The sequence below is a fragment of the Acipenser ruthenus genome, chromosome 16 (genome assembly GCF_902713425.1).
Source record: "Acipenser ruthenus chromosome 16, fAciRut3.2 maternal haplotype, whole genome shotgun sequence".
Taxonomy (NCBI): Eukaryota; Metazoa; Chordata; class Actinopteri; order Acipenseriformes; family Acipenseridae; genus Acipenser; species Acipenser ruthenus.
The window spans coordinates 2636030-2652744 of NC_081204.1; the positions used below are offsets into that span (position 1 = coordinate 2636030).

The 16715-nt window shown below is 37.9% G+C and overlaps 1 protein-coding gene across 11 annotated transcripts in view; it reads left to right on the forward strand.

Annotated features, from left to right (window-relative positions):
• Positions 1-15954, forward strand: part of LOC117963517 (ERC protein 2-like) — a 262184-nt gene extending 246230 nt beyond the window's left edge. For all 11 annotated transcript variants that reach the window (XM_058988385.1, XM_058988384.1, XM_058988392.1 and 8 more), the window contains one exon: positions 12423-15954. In XM_058988385.1, the coding sequence (XP_058844368.1) occupies positions 12423-12560 (138 nt within the window). In that variant the 3' untranslated portion in view covers positions 12561-15954. The remainder of the gene's footprint in view (positions 1-12422) is intronic.
• Positions 15955-16715: the final 761 nt, after the last annotated feature.

The window sequence follows — 16715 nt, forward strand, 5'->3', positions numbered from 1 at the left end:
TTTGCACTGGGGATTCACCCAGGATTGCATCAACGAGCTATCTTTGGTTGTCCCAGGATGACCCATCAAAATAAGAGTCCAGTCCAGGGGCAGCATCTTTGATCAACTACAGGTTTGAAACATTGTCTGTAGTGTCTGTCTGTCTTTCTCAGTCTCTGCATGTGTTAGTGGTCAGTGTGCTAATGTTGTATTATTATTATTATTATTATTATTATTATTATTATTATTATTATTATTATTGTTACTTTCTTTTTAAATAATAAAAGAGGACAAGGGGGAGCTTTTGAAGTTTATAGACTGTTTAGCTCACAGCTGTACTGGAAACTGGACTCTGTCAGAATCGGCCTTTAGTAGCGTCTAGTGACAGGAAGATCAACAGAACAGGGTCAGTCCTGTAACCTCTGAAGGAATGAAGGGCACTGCAGCAAGTCAGCACTTAGTCCTGCAATTTATTTTCAGTATTGCGGAAATTAAGCGACTTCAGAAACATTCTGGTATTTGCAGCTCTGACTATAAATATACTAATTGGCAGGAGAGCTGCCTGGGAGGAACACACTGCAGTACAGGGACCAACCTTGAGAGGGGAGATAATACAGATATACGCTCCTCTTGGTCTTAAACAACAGAAGAAAGGTTGACATGTAACTCTTTGTGATTCTGTTTAAAGCCCATAAATAATATTTTAAATAAGAATTTACCTCAAACACACATGAACATACCTATCTGCTTTTTGCTTCTTCCAAATGAACCAGACAGGTCAGTGAATTAAACTAAGCACTAACAGGTGGAGGGGTAAGCTTTGTGTTTTGAGGGCGTTTGGTGCGGTTGGGGGTGAACATGCAGGTTACCGATGTTAGAATGCGGACAGACTGAGGTAAAAGCTGCCTTAGTCAAGCATCTGATGTTAATAATAAAGTTCAAGTTTTTTGTTTTGTTTCTCATCGCTGTTTTTCATAAGCAGCACGAAACAAACAAAATAAATGTTGTGTCCTTTTAAATAGAATTGACTTTTACCATTGCAAGTACATTTTTTACAATAGATTCATGAAATTGAGCCATGCTTTTATTAAACAAACGTTCTGTGATGTTCCTGAAGCAGTTACAGTTTAATCAGGACCGATCCATGGAGTAGTGGTTAGGGCTCTGGACTCTTGACCGGAGGGTCGTGGGTTCAATCCCCGGTGGGGGACACAGCTGTTGTACCCTTGAGCAAGGTACTTTACCTAGATTGCTCCAGTAAAAACCCAACTGTATAAATGGGTATTTGTATGTAAAAATAGTGTGATATCTTGTAACAATTGTAAGTCGCCCTGGATAAGGGCGTCTGCTAAGAAATAAATAATAATAATAATAATAAAAGTTTACCATAGTATTTTTGTACAGTAATTTTGCAGTTTTCCCATGCTTTTCCCATGGTTGTACTGTGAATTTACCATAATTTACTAGGGCTTGCCATTTACTGTTATTTTTTATATGCTTTACCATACCTCTCTGGGCTTTACAATATGTGCCTTACCTTGATTTCAGTATGCTTTATTACACTTTACTATGCTTTTATTATGGTAAACTTTTATAAGGGGCGGTAGAATTGTGACAAGATTGTGTCAGACGCATGAGAAAATCCTCTTCAATGCATTGGCATATGCCAAATTATCCTTATACCCTCTAAATGAATGATAGAAGAAACAAACACCCTTTTTTTCCTAAGTTGTGGTTATGATTACATCTTTATAAGGGTACTGTTCGATTCCTTTGAAAACAGTTTATCATAACTCCCCCTGTCTTCTTATCTGTCTTTTTTTTTTTTCTTCTTTTTGAACATGCAAACCGTGCGGTAGATTTAAAGAAGATACATTTTTTCCATCCTGTGGTGTCCCTTATCCCTCCTTGTAGAATCCTGGTTTACTTATCTCCAGAGCCACCCCTACAGATGCAGTGTGGATGGGAATCTTAACCACAAAGCATACCCACTCATGACCAGCTATGTGCACTTCCCTTCCCTTTAGGAACAAATCATCAATCCTGAAAGTGCCCTCACCCAGTCTTTGCCTTGCATGCACAGTGCAGATGAAAACCTCCCTTGCCTTTGCAGTGCATCACCAACCAAATCAGCGTCCTGAATCTGCAGCTCTCCCATATTATTAAGTCAAACATGTTTACATACCTGTGTTCTTTCATCTTTCTGCAATTATTTTGTTAGCACAGTGGAGCTGAATTGCATAATTGTGCAGTATATGAAAATTGCTTTATAAATCTGTACATAAAAAAGTAATGCAAGCTTACATTATTTGAAACATGTGATGATGTTTCTGTAAGACTTAAGTTTATGGCTCTGTGCAATAATTTGTAAAACTTTAATAAATGCTTCAATTAAGCTTTTTATATGGTAAAAAAAAACTGTTTTATAACTAGCTGCTTATACTTCCAAGCAGGTGGTTTTGAACTGTGTGCAATACTAATAGCATTGTTTATCAAGGAACTATTCCAGTTTTGTATGGATTATTAGTATTTAATAGTTTGACAGTTAACAACACTCTTAGCAATACATTTAAACCAGATCAGTTTAATTATAGTGGTTCTGATGTTTGGTGCAGTCAAGTGTAGGTGGATTGTTAGTTACTAAAAGGGGAATGAGTTTCAAGAGAATGTACACTCATTTGTAGCAGGAGTCCATTTATCTGTAAAATGTGAAATAATGTATAATGTGATATGTTGTAACAATTGTAAGTCGCCCTGGATAAGGGCGTCTGCTAAGAAATAAATAATAATAATAATAATAATAATAATAATAATAATAATAAAAAGAAGGAATTAGCAAGTATTAGGCCTGTCATATCTAAATACATACAACACGCAGCAGAATTCATGGTGTTTGTACTGAGGGGTCGTTTTTAGTCCTTTTACTGTGTGTGTGAGCATCTGGGTACAGTTAAGACAGCAATTAAACACATTCCTTTTGCTAAAAAAAAAAAAAAATGAAGAAGAATTTAGTTGGAATAAATGTTTTGTAAAATTTGCATATTTTCAGAACCATTAAATAAACGCTGGTAGGAGTCATGCATGTCAACAATTAATTACAGCATGACCTATACCTGTATTAACTTATACAAAGGTTAATAGGAGGTTATGTTTACTTGTTAAATTTCTGTTGGATACGTAACTGCGTTTGTATATTCTTAATGATATTTACCTAGAGGCAAGCGAAAAAAAAAGAAAGCTGGCAACCGTTTCCTATGATTTGAAATGCAACTTATGATGGATACTATCAGTGTCATACAATGTGTTGGGCCGTTTAAACGAAACCATGCAGCACATCTATTGTTTTAAATGAACATGAAAACATGTTCTTGCATAGATATAAAGACTGTGCCACACCATGTAAAAGGACAGAGCGTTCCTGTCTTTTTGTTCTTAGGTTTACAGTGATAGGGTATTTGACAACTTAATCACAGGCACCCGAATATGCTTTAAAGAGACTTGTCAAGGTGTTGACTCAAGCTTTCAGTAAGAAAAGAAGCAGAAGTGTTGTTTGGGTTGTGTTAACAAAGAGGCTGGTATAGTTGGCCAGCCACCCCCTCCCCTAAAAAGAATGCTGAATATGTGTTTTAATTATTGTACTTATTTTATGCTGCGCAGGTGTGTTTGCAAGTAGAAGGTTCACAAATAACAATTATTAGTTAAAAATATCAGAGTTTTCTGTTTGTAGGACAAACCCTGTTAATGGCTTGACTGTAGGCTTTTCTTTTTTTTATTCCTCAGCATTTCTTGGTGGATGTTTCAATCCCTCTCCTATTCTTGCAAATAGCTCAGCTTCCCGTTTTGCTTATTGGTATAGCACTGGAAAGTGTGTAATTGAATTTGGGGAGCTGGACGAGAGTCACGGAATAATTGCTCGGGAAAGGACAGGGATCAACAAACAAAATGCATAGGTGGTCTTGCTAGCCTTGTTAAAAAAAAATAATAATTACAAACCGTTTACATTCCCACTATTTGAATAGAAGAACAAGTGAACAGAAATGCAGCCTAGAAAGATAATAAAAATGCACTGCTTACGATGTACCAAATTTCAAATGCAGACCTTCTGGGTTGGCACGTTCCAGCAGTGTCTCTTGGTAATGTTCACATTTGTGACAGCATTTCCAGATAGGGTTGAGCTAGTGCTCACCGTGTGTGCCTGTGCATTGTTGCATTGTTTCCGCCATGCAAATCCAACAGCCTGAGTGACAGTGTAGCCCAGTGTCCAAGATGTGTCCAGGGCCTGATGCAACTGCAGCCTATCATTTTAGCAGAGTTGTACAGCTTGTATTCCTCCTGCTGGCTAGTCTGCTTGAGGCCAAAGCTCATGTCTTTAAATAGCCTCCCCTGCCTCGTACCGAGCCACAAGACCCCCAGCAGGTCATTTCAGTGCAGTAGACAAGCCACTGGCCAGGGCAAACCAAGCATAGCAACTTCATAATAAGATGCCTGCTATTTGATTGTAGACTTGACACAGTAAAATGTTTTGGCTGTTTAACGTCTTTGTTGCCTGCCCCCCATTTGAAGTGTGCTATACTGTTTCTTATCTGAACAGGTAACGCTGGAGTGTGTTGGCCCTGTAATCAAGTTTAAGTAATAGATTTACAAAACCATTTTGCGTATGCTCTGTCTTAAGTCAAAAAGGTGTTTTAAAGGTAATAAATAAATAAGAATGCACTTTTGTTTTTGTGTGGTAAACCAAAATGTGTTTTACAGACAATGGTTAATTTTAAAGATGTTCTCAAACTGTGCACGTTTTAGATTACAAGAATGTCTGACCTCTACAGGATAATTCAGTCCCCACGCTAATTAACGCCAGGGCCCCCTCTGAGCAAACACAGCCGGTCTTTCCAACACTGTCCTTGTTATAAGATGCTCCTGTGTCTGACTGGTCTCAGGCTGCCAGAGATCAGGCCTGTTTGTTTTTGTTTGGGTTTGGTTTGGATTTAATAGCCAGTACTTTTAAATGCAAGGCCAGTGTATTAGAAATAGGACACAAAGACATTGAGCACAGCTCTGTAACTTGATCAAGTGTTATTGTTAATAGTATTATATGATGAAGCATTCTTATATCTCTGTAATCTGTAGTTCACATTGATACTGCAGTGTCATCGTAGTTTTAAGAAATCACCTTTTAAAGTTGTAATGTCAGCCTTCAAATGTTTCTGTGTTTTTTGGAATGTTGTTGTGCTCTGCCAGCATTGTGTTATTTTGTTGAGTTTGATTCTATTTGTTTTATTCTTTGCATCTTCCGGCATCTCCTCAGTACATTATTACCCAAGTACTCTTTTAGAAAATGAAAGTGACTTAAGCCCCTTTCACAATGGCGTGCTCTACCCAGGTCGGAACAGCTACGCGATTTCACTCTGCTTTTGATAAAGTAGGGTTAACCTGGGTGACAGACGCAAGTGCACAATGCGCGTATCAATGCCCCGGCTAAACAGAAACATTCCTTGTGGACGTGAAACCTTCACGCAGGCATGGCTGTTTGTTATTTCACCAGCTTACGAACGGCCGTCAAGCTTTTTGTCTCGCTCAACCTGGGTCAAAGCGTCTCGACCCACATCCTAAGGTGGGTCCCTGCGACCCGGGTACGACCCAGATAGCACCAGTGTGAAAGGGGCTTTAGTGGAATGCTAAAGAAACATAAATAAGAAGGAATGGGGGGAAAAAAGGGGTTGAAACTGAATATTAATTCAGATCATCACAGGATGCTTTACCGAATACATCAAAATCCAATCCCTTCTGCTGTTAATTGGTATTATGCTAGTAATATATATATATATATAGAATGGCATTGGTATTGTTTTATATGAAAACCATACCACAAGCCATGTGTTTGTGTAAATGTTAGCAGGCATTTTTGTAATCATAAAGCAAGACCAATAAAATGATCAGCATTTTTGGTGTAACAGATGCCCAGCTTGCAAAACAAATGCAAAAGAATGCAGCAGCACACACTATATATTATCAAGTGCAACTGTGTTTTTATTTTGATCTGCAGGCTTTGACATGCAGTTTTAGTAAAACAAATGTTTTCATAAACATTCTTCAGAACCATGTTAAATCAACATAAACATACGTGACAGCATTAGTTCACATTTTACTATGTGCTGTAGCACATACTATAGAACACCCTGCAGTATCCCATGCTTTCCGTATCACAGAAATATAGTTTACATATTTTTAAACCGGTGTTTTGATATTTTATTCTACACAAATCATGGGTCATAAATCACCTGGGGAATACATTTCTCAACTTCTGTGGTTGCCAGAATGTCTCTTACCAACATCATAGTGTGTCTTGTTCATGTGCCTTCCTCTGGCAGTGTTGCCGCGCTGATTGAAATGCTGTGGGAACGATGAGCAGCCAGAGGCGGAGCTAGGTTGGAATGGGCCCCAGTACAGAATTTTTAAATGGGCCCCCCTCCCCTCCCACATTCACCTAAAAGTTGGTTTCTTATTCCAAAGCAAGATGTTATGACTCTGTAAATAAAGAAATGAACACACTATTTCAGTGGCTTCTTCCTTGCTTTCAGCTCAGCGAAAGCACCAATGATTTTCGACACTGTCAGCTTCTTTGCACGTTCACTCTCGATTGATAACACGGCCAGACCACGCAGCCTTTCTTGGGACGTAATGCTTCTCAGATAGTTTAATGAGCTTCAGGTTTGAGAAGGAGTGCTCACAAGATGCCACTGTAACCGGTATAGTAAGAAACAGCATGCATGCAGTGCAGATATTGGGGAAAACTCGAAGAGAGAAAGTACTTCTCAACCATTAAAAGTGACGATATTTCCAGTATTGCTGATGTCTTAGCGAGTTCAGGTTTGATTCATGATCGAAATGAAAGAAGTTGGTCAGGTAGAGAGGGTGACAAGCTGAAAATGTGTTAGTTTTGTGTTTGGACAAAGTCTTGTGTCTCCACAATGGTCGGTAGTACATATTTTAAATCACATTTTTTAGAGCTAACTTAGAAAGGGTTATTATTATAATTTTTTGTATTGGTTTTTGGGCAGTAGCGGCTTATATAAAAAAGTGGATATATTGGGTTTTAATTTCTGATTTAGGGTTGAGAAACTACAGAGGCTGTAACACAAAGTGGTCATATCCATGCCCTTATATGGTCATTTTAATACGGCACTATAGGATTAAAACCAAAGTTACTAGCGGTAGGGTACCCGGCGGGTGTGTGCTGGCTAGTGGAAAGGTGCCGGCTAGTCATTTAACTCGTTTGTCATGATTCATTAGGCTTACTGTTTTATTTTATTTTATGAGTATTTTGAACACAACAATTAAAAAATGTTCACATATTTTATTTGTCCCTTTTGAAATGCGAGTGGGCCCTGGAGCAGCTGCACCACCTGCACTTATGATAGCTACACGATATCTGTAGATACACGATGATGCACACAAGAGAAATTCTCTTTCTCTCTTCAAAGAAATGCATTCCCCAGGTGTTTTGTGACCGACAATGATGTGTGAATCAAAATATGAAAACAAACGGGAATATGTTTAAAAATGCGATGCTGTGATACTGACAATACAGGATACAGCAATGGCAGAGTAATGCAACCCTATAACCTGCAAAAAATATTGAAATATCACTATGCCTAGAAATCAAATTTATTGGGAATGAGACACAACATGTGTTTTAGAAACATCAACTCTAAATGGACTTTGGGTCATTGTTTCACTGTACTACTGCCAGAATGAATAGGATGTGCCCAGGAGCAGTCTGGACAGAAGCAACACTGTGTTTTGTGGCCTCACTTTAAACCTCTCAGCTCTTTTTTTTGTTGGCTCCCCTTTTTGCATCTTTTTTTCTCTGCAGTCCTCCAACACCTGCCCTGCGGCACGTCACATTGTTTCTTGTTGTTTCTGGCCAATCTGAAGACATTGATCACCAAAAAAAGATCATATTGGGGTTATTCCAGGTTACCATGGTCTGAGCAGTGTAGGGGTTAAGGTCGTGCACACACGGGACCTCTGGTTTCCTGCCTGCACTTGCATGTGGCCTAGGGCAGTGCCTGCTGCTGCAGAGAGAGAGAGAGAGAGAGAGAACCTGGCCTTATCCCAGGTGGCAGACAGGCACACCATGTTATTAAGACCCAGAGATCGCAGATCCTTGATCTTCCAGCAAGGCCCCTAATTAGTCCCTAGCATGAGAATTAAATGGCATTCCACTTCAGTAAAAGCTAAAAAAAAAAAAAAAAAGAAATGCTGCTTCCAACTGTATTACTTAATCTCTCCCATCAACTTTTTTTTTTTTCTTTTTTTTAAGATCATGGTGGAAACTTTTGGCATCTGAGTAACTGCAGTCCAGCACCTTTTATCCATCAGCCTACCTTGTCAACATGCCCTTATGGTGCTTAACTACAATCGCTCTTGTGTGCAAATTTGGAAAGCTAACTAATTACTTTTTCAACAAGCTGGACTATGTGCTCTTTGGCTAAGTTTGTGCAGCTGATTTGCCTATTAGGCATGTTTGGTAAAAAGTTGTTACTACAACAGATTTGTATTATTATTACTTTGTTTGTTTTTATATATATATATATATATATATATATATATATATATAATATATATATATATATATATATATATATATATATATATATATATATATATACAGTGTATATATATATATACACACAGATTAATGCATATACTTTCTCAACTGTTTTGAAATAAAGGGTAATTGTAGTTGCATACCAATGTAATTGAATAAAATAGAAGGACTAATTTTTTTTTGACTGGATAAAATTGTGTCTAATAATAAAACAAAAGACACCAAGTATTAGAATGTTACCAAACCTGCAAATGTAAACACTAACCCTGTCATCAATCCTCTTCCATCCTACGCTGCTCAGTATGAATGAATGCGTTTATTTATTGCACTATTCCACTTCAGCACTAACAGGAAAAATATGAGGTTTTATTGGCATGTTATCCATCTCAAGTCATCTTGGTTTAAAGCAGAGCATGAAAATCAGTAATTTAAAGAGCTTGGAATAGGGGGTGGTATCCTGAGAAGTTCCTACCATGGAGTTTATAATCTATAATAAATGGCGGTGCTTGTTTAAGTACAGTTTCATGTTTATTTATTTATGTGTGTTATGGATCGCCAGTACCACACTGGCAGGGTTATGGGTTTGAGAACAGCCAATAAGATGTTCTGACTTCCACGTGACCATTCTCATATACAATGTTTTATTTGTCCTCTTCTCACTTAGCTTAAAGCGATTCTGATTTGAAACCATCAACAACTTGTGGTTATTTTGATAGATATTTACACAGCCATTGAGGCGCCCATAGTTATGCAGGGCATACATCATTGTGTTTTAAGCACGGCCTCAATGAAAACGTTCTTCTTTGTTGGTAAGTACTTCATTGCTTAAAATGAATGCATTCCGATAGAATTTGTAACAAACGAGCACTTGATGTTTGCATTTATGCCAAACACGTTTAACAAATTTTTAACAAGGAACACTGGCGACAAGCCAAACTCCTAGAGGGACAGACCAAGAATGCTGTAAATTTAAACAACTTTTAGTTTTTTTTTTTCCTTTTTTTCCTTCTTTCATCCAAGCAAAAAAAAAAAAAGGTTTTCATAATTAAAAATACAGACTGTATTTATTTATAGCAATTAGAAATGCTGTCTGTTTTTTTTTTTTTTTTTTTTATTGAGGCGTATACTGTAGAAATAAAACTTCTTTCCTCATAGGTCCAGCCTCAGTGGTTGCAACATGATTCCATGCACCCTTCTTGTATACAATCTGAAGATTGCCCTCACTCACTGGAGCAGAATTGTGAGGGGTTGTTTTGTAACGGGGGTAAATAATATTCTAACCTCTCAATGTGACGCTGTGTGTAAAGCCATAGTATTAAAACTTCATACTATAAGAAGCATGCCTACACGCTCTTGTCGACGGCTTCTCTTCCAGCTACAGTTTTGAATGTGATGTCGTAGCTTTAATCATATTCATAAACACACAGATGCACAGGGGGAACAATCGGGCACTATTGAACACAAACTCTGATTGAGAACCATTCTCGTGTCGGGAGCAGAGGTTGAGGATAGTATGACTTGGTTTTGTTCAGTCTGAATATTTCACATGGACCACTATTCCCCCAGTCTGTCATACACAAAGACAGTAGCTACAGGGTCTGGAGTGGTGAGTTGTTCAACGTCATTCACTTTACAACCAGAAAACAAAGTACTGTAAATGAAATAACTGTTTTTTTCTACAGGACATAATGTTTTCCATTTGAATGGATGTCTGTCCTCAATCATCTAATGTTTTCCACCGAATTGTATTCATTTAATTCAGACTGTATAGGTGTATCCCTATACAGTCCACCAGCTTCCCTGTTGTTCATACTGTGAGCACCTCTGTTGTATGGTGAAAGCAATTGCATGCATCTGTGGAACAGTGCGTACCAAGTCCTGAAAAGGTTACTGGGGTTTTGCAGCTAAACATTTGTTTATCTCCAATGCGTTCACAGCAGTTGTTGGTTCATGTCCTGCACTGAAAACATTCAGGAACAATTTGAACCGTGGTGTGAACATGGTATCAGGTTATCACTTCTAATTGTGCATTCAAATCAAGCACTGCTGAACCAGCTTGAGGTTGAAGAAACGATTAATTTAGTTCCTAGTCATATTTTGGAGTTATTACTTTTGTCGTAATCTGATCGCATTAAAAACAATTGAACAAATGATAAAGCAAAATGTTGGCGCTTTGATCGCGATGACCATAAAGTGGGGGGCTACTTGAGCTGGATTTCAAAAGATGACAAGTCGTGATACGACCATTTAGTTGTGGAATTTAGGGAGCAGTTGCCTGCTGGGCCCTCCGTACTTAATACTATAGCTATGCTGGAAACTCATTTCCTAGCGATAAAAATCTATTCTGTTTCTTTCTTCTTCCCTCGATTTCCCTTACTACCCCCATCAGTTGTTGGCTTTTTCTACAGGTGCCATGTGTAACAGGTTAGGAAAGGGCAGTGCTGGCCTTTTTTGATCTGGGTATCTGTTCTGGTATTGAGAGCACAGGTTTTCAACATTTGGTCAACACATGGGCCATGATCTGCTGAAACCCAGAAACAGCATACATTTTTACTGCTGTTACTACCCAGGGAGGCTTTACCCCCTTCTACTCAGTCAGGGTCCAGTTTTATCAATCTCCTTTCTAATGAGTAATATGAAGTTAAGATGCCACTGGGAATCCAGCACTTGAGAAGCTAAGGGGTAATAACTGCAGGAGTATTAAAAAGTAGGTTTGTTACTTTATGCCTTTGGCGCCTATATTGCTAAATATCAAATGTCTACATTGCTGAGTTGGTTTAAAAAAAAATAACGAGATCACAAAGAATAAAGGCAATGAAAAAGTGTCAACTAACTTTCAGTTTATTTTAGCCTTACTGAAGATCTAATAATTAACAAACAGCAACGGAAACTTACTGTATCCCTGATGGAACTTGTCATTGTAAAACAGCCAAATATGCAATGCATGTTTACTGGATGTATATTTTCAGAAGAACACTTGTTATAATACAAGAAAATTATATGTATATAAAAAATTATATAGCAACCTTTAAGTTTACATTTGCCGAAGGCTAAAACATCTTGGTGTCCGTTTCTATTTTGTTTTGATTTCCTATAAAAACTTTTCTTTGCACTTTGTGAAAGCCAAGTCAGAGCAATGATTGAAGGCATGCTATATATTCTGCATCCTGGGGTGTATTTTGAATGTCAAAAATATCCCTTTGGCATCTATTTAAAATCTTTTTGAATAACTAAAAAAAAAAAATCTTAAATGAATTCTCTTGATTTTAAATAAGTTCCCCTTGATTTTACATGTCGTTATTGGAATGTAAAATCACAATTGTCTTACTTGTGAGGTCCATTATAAAAGTTTCCCGTAGTGAAAGCACAGCAAAGTGTAATAAAGCAAAGCATAGGTAAGCATTGCAAAGAGGTATGGTTAAACATATTAAAAAAGAATGGCAAAACATGGTAAACTATGTTAAATGCATAGTATCACCATGGCAAAAGGTTTATAAGGAGTAAACATATATAACGGGTAATCTACTGGTGAGGGGGGGGGAAAAGTGTATGGACAGAAAATACTGCAGCCTTCATCTCTTACTGTTTTGTGATAACTCTTTGTTAAGATACTAATATAATACTATTTTCATAAAAATGTATTTATTATAGAATGTGTATGTACATTGATGTACTACCATTATGAAACTTTTATTCCAGTTTTCCAGAAACAAAAACTGATCCGAACCTCCCTTTTTGTATTAGACTTTGGTTTTGTTTGAGGGCTGTTACTGTGCTTCGGTCCCTGGCAGTACAGTACAGTATCTGTGACCTGGGCCTCCTTTTGTGTTCACAGCTGACAGAAGATCTGGAGAAGGAAGAGAAGGAGAATGCAGCACTGCAGGACTGTACTGACAGCCTGCTTCAGCGCATCGCAGACGTGTACCCTGACATCCTGGAGCAGGTCATCAAGACTCTGGAGGAAGAGTGTTAAAGAAAGGCATGGAGCAATTCCGCACATTCTCCGTAGTAGCATCTGGCATGCCTTAATGGGAACGTGTGGGGAGGCACACTTGGTCCCTTGCTTTGCCACGTGTTAACTCACCTGTGTCATCCGACTTTCAGAACAAATCTGCAAAAACTATGCACACCTTGTATTGCCAACTCTTTCATAATTCTGGTGTCATACATGCATAGTGTTGCATCTATGTTTAGATTGCGCTCCCCCCCCCCCCGGTGTAATGTTAATAGAGCCATATGTCATTCCATGTGTCATTTCCTAAGAACACACGCTAAAGAAGTGTCTCCTCATACCGTTTAAGCTCCGGCTAGAAGGTTTCTTCTTCAGCTTCAATCTGGACGAATCCTCCATAGTGTTGCTGCAGCTTTGTCGGGGGAAGAAAAGGGTTGAAAACATAATATTTTAAAAGCCATGGTTTAACCCTGTCATCAGGAAGCATTGTTATCTATGCAGAACCCTTTGTGCATTCATAATAAAGTGCTGATGAAACAGTTAGCATTTATTTATGCTATTCTAAGCACAGATGTCAATGGTTTACAAGTGTTTCAATGAAGTGTTTTATATGGAACAAAGAAAAGGATGATCCCCCAAGCCACAGTTGTCTTCCTATTTCCTGTTGACAGCTTGTCTTATACTCCTGCATCAGCGCTGGTCAAGATGGAAATGATCTCTTCAAGTTTCTGAATGCCATACTGAGAGAACGACGAGCGATATTTAACAATCTTTAGAGACAGTTGACTAAAATTATCCCTCTGAACAAAGTGGCATGTGCCTCAGAAATCTATATTTGGTCAAAAATGTACAACAACAAAAGAAATGTAATGTAATAAATCTTTTGTAAAAAATAAAAATAAAAAATATGCCTGCAAAAACTCCATAAAAGCAGTCTAAATTTGGTAAGTGGTTGATACATTTACCATATGTCAGAAATAAAATCCCACAGAGTACCATCTCTGAAGTTTATAAATGAACTGTAAAGCTAATGGCTAAGACTTTACCACATCCTGGAAGTAAAGGAATCCTGCAGCTTCATACAGATACTGTACTGCTATGGTCTGGCAAACACGTGCAACGTCTTGTAATCGTGTTTCTAAATCATCTTTGCACCCCACTAAATAAGGACTGAGAGTGGGAGTGTGGAAGAAATCATTTTTAAAACAAAAAGGGAGGCGGGAGGCAGAGGGTGAGGGGAATTAAATTGATCTAACTGTGGGTGGGCTATTTTTTTTTATTCTGTGGTGTGGTGGTAAAAATAAATACATACATACAAAATTTAAAATAGACTTCCTGAACATTCTTGACTTTGAGAAGCGCCATTTTGTTTACAAGGGTGGTGGTGGTGGTGGTGGTGTCGGTGTCGGTGGTTGTGATGTAAATATTAGTGCTGTCAGTGTCTGAGCCAGTCATATTGGACAAAAGAAAACTGTTCCCACGTATGTTGTATAAGTGCTTCTCTGTGACCATGTCGTTCAAGGCGAGGTGGTCTTCAGCTCCACCTGACTGGCTGTCGAAAGCAAAGCAGGACCACGGTATAACTTCTGTTAAACATCAAAGTTGTATGGAGATTATTTAGCACAGCTGACAAAAATTGCACTCGTGAACAAGGACAGTGAGAAACAGATTTATTACAAACTTCTTTGGTGTCACAGTACAGGTGACAGTCTGGGTCCACTCCACTGTGTCAGCTCTTTATTGATAGAGTTACCATGTCACTCCATGTACACAAGGACTGTTCAGGCTTTTCCACTCACACCCCAATGCATTCTGGTAAGTGTAGTCCTGCTGTGAAAGGCACCTGACAGGTCAAATGTACCAGAATCCATTGTGATATGAGTTGAAAAGTCTGTCCCAAACTGGCCTAGAGTCCACAGAGTCATATGGTAACCCTACTTGTAGAGAAAGCGAAAGTAGCTCTAAATCATTTTCATTGTTTTGTTTTTTGGTTTTTTTTTACTGTACCTTTACAATTTGAATGATGTCGGCAACCATTCTGCATGGTTCTTATTGCAATGGCTCTTATACTTTTTTGATAATCTGTGTTTAAGGTGCTTTGAGCTGCTCTTCGGTTTTATTAATTGCAATGAGAACCACACAGTGTGCTTGCTAACATAGAAAGATAACTAAAACAAGATTACGTAAGAAAAAGAAAAACTCTGAAAATGCCATTTGAAGTTTTTATTTAATTCTTTAACGTCACCATTTAATACTTGAAGTAGGGATTCCCTACCATCTGAATCTATTGTATAGTAGAAAAATGTAACGTAGACAGCAGTGTGCAGGTGTTAGTTTCATTTTATGTAATGTGCCAATTTTGGAGCAGTTGTTACGTTGGGTAAGTCATCTTTTCTCAACACTAAGTGACACCATTTGATCGTTGTAAATTGTGATTTGGGGTTCAAAATGAGAACCCTTCGGAGATTGCTTGTCCTACTAAATGGAATTTTTTAAAAACAGCTATTCTGAGTGTGTTTTATTGTATGGATTTCAGAACATTTCCTTGTGGTATTCTAAAATATTAAACACTGTGACGAATTGAAAGACTTAATGTTGGTCCACCACAAGTACTGTGCTCCCCCTTTATACTGCGGAACAGGTTATAAGGCGGTACGGTCATGGCTCCCATTTGACCCCTAATGCCATTACACTAACACTAGTATTCTCGTTATAAGGCGGAACACAAACAGCACGGTCTCTTAACTATGGATGCCGACTACAGCGTTATAAAGGGAGAGCACTGTATTTTATTTTATTGAAACAATTCTTCTGTTTTTTTATTTTTTTCTTTTCCGTATTTTAAACCGATTTAATAATATTTGGTTTGGAATTCTGCCACTTATTCTGTCTATAATTTGATTGTACAGTAATGATTTTTTTGTATTTAATAAGATATGTGTATCCGGTGTGCACGTCTCTGCTAATTGACTTTCATCTGAAAGTGGGGTCATTTTCCTTTATAAACAGTGTTTATTGAACAGACCTCAAACATGTTGACTTGAGGTACATCAGCATTGTAATGTGTAGAGTGGTGTTTGAATGTGATATGCTGCAACCATGGGTCAGTATTTCTTGGTGTATCTTTAGACCCTCAGTTGATAGTGCTTCTTGTAAAAAAATAAAATAAATAAAGATCTTCAAATGTGTGGCATGTTTTGGGTTGTGTTATTGAATCTATGGTAAGGAATGTGATATGGTACTAAGAAGCCACAACAATTGGGCATGTAATAGCCAGTTACTGTAACACTATGTCTAGTAGATGTGTGAAATGAAAGGTATCTAGAACTCCAGACATTGTTACTGTATGTATCAGAATAGTTAGTGTTGGTCAGCTTGTTTATATTCATTCAATAAAGGTGACTTTCTTTCTGAACTGTCTGGTGAGTTTTTGTCTTAGTGTGTCGGTTCTTCCAAAGACATCAATCTATTCATGTCACTGAACCCCCCCCCGAGGAATGGATCTCTTTCCCATTGATCTCCAGAGACAGATTTTCAATAGCAATTGGCTATCCATGTGACATTAATCAGGTTTTATCACGTTTGAAGAAAAGTCATCTATATATGTTCCAGGAAGAATATAGAACGCCTACCAAAAAAGGGAGCACAGATGCTGGCCTTTTTTTCCAGAATGTGGCCATTACAAGGTTGATAACAGATCGTTTAGTTAATGATGTTACAATGGACTGATTTCTCCGCTGCTGCTACTGTTGTGTGCAATATAGGTATTTCAATGCTGCCCCAGTGCATAAATCACAAATCATAATTAATTGCACTTGTTTATCATCAGACCTAACTACAAGAAACTGCCCTCGATTTGGGAAATGAGATGTTCCCCAGCACTATTACTAGATCAAAAGGTTAAGCCAATAGACAATATATTTTGCAATTCAGTTCAACATCCTGCTGGTGAGCCGGGGTCTAGTTACCATGCAGAAAGTTGGTCGTTTTTTTTGTTGTTGTACATTTTTGACCAAATATAGATTTTTGAGGCACATGCCACTTTGTTCAGAGGGATAATTTTAGAAAGGAGATTTTGAATCCATTGGCCAAAGGTTTTTATTTTATAAAAGTGTTCATTTTCATTTGCACGACTGCCTTATGTTAGGTAATTCATAACTCAATCATTATATATAA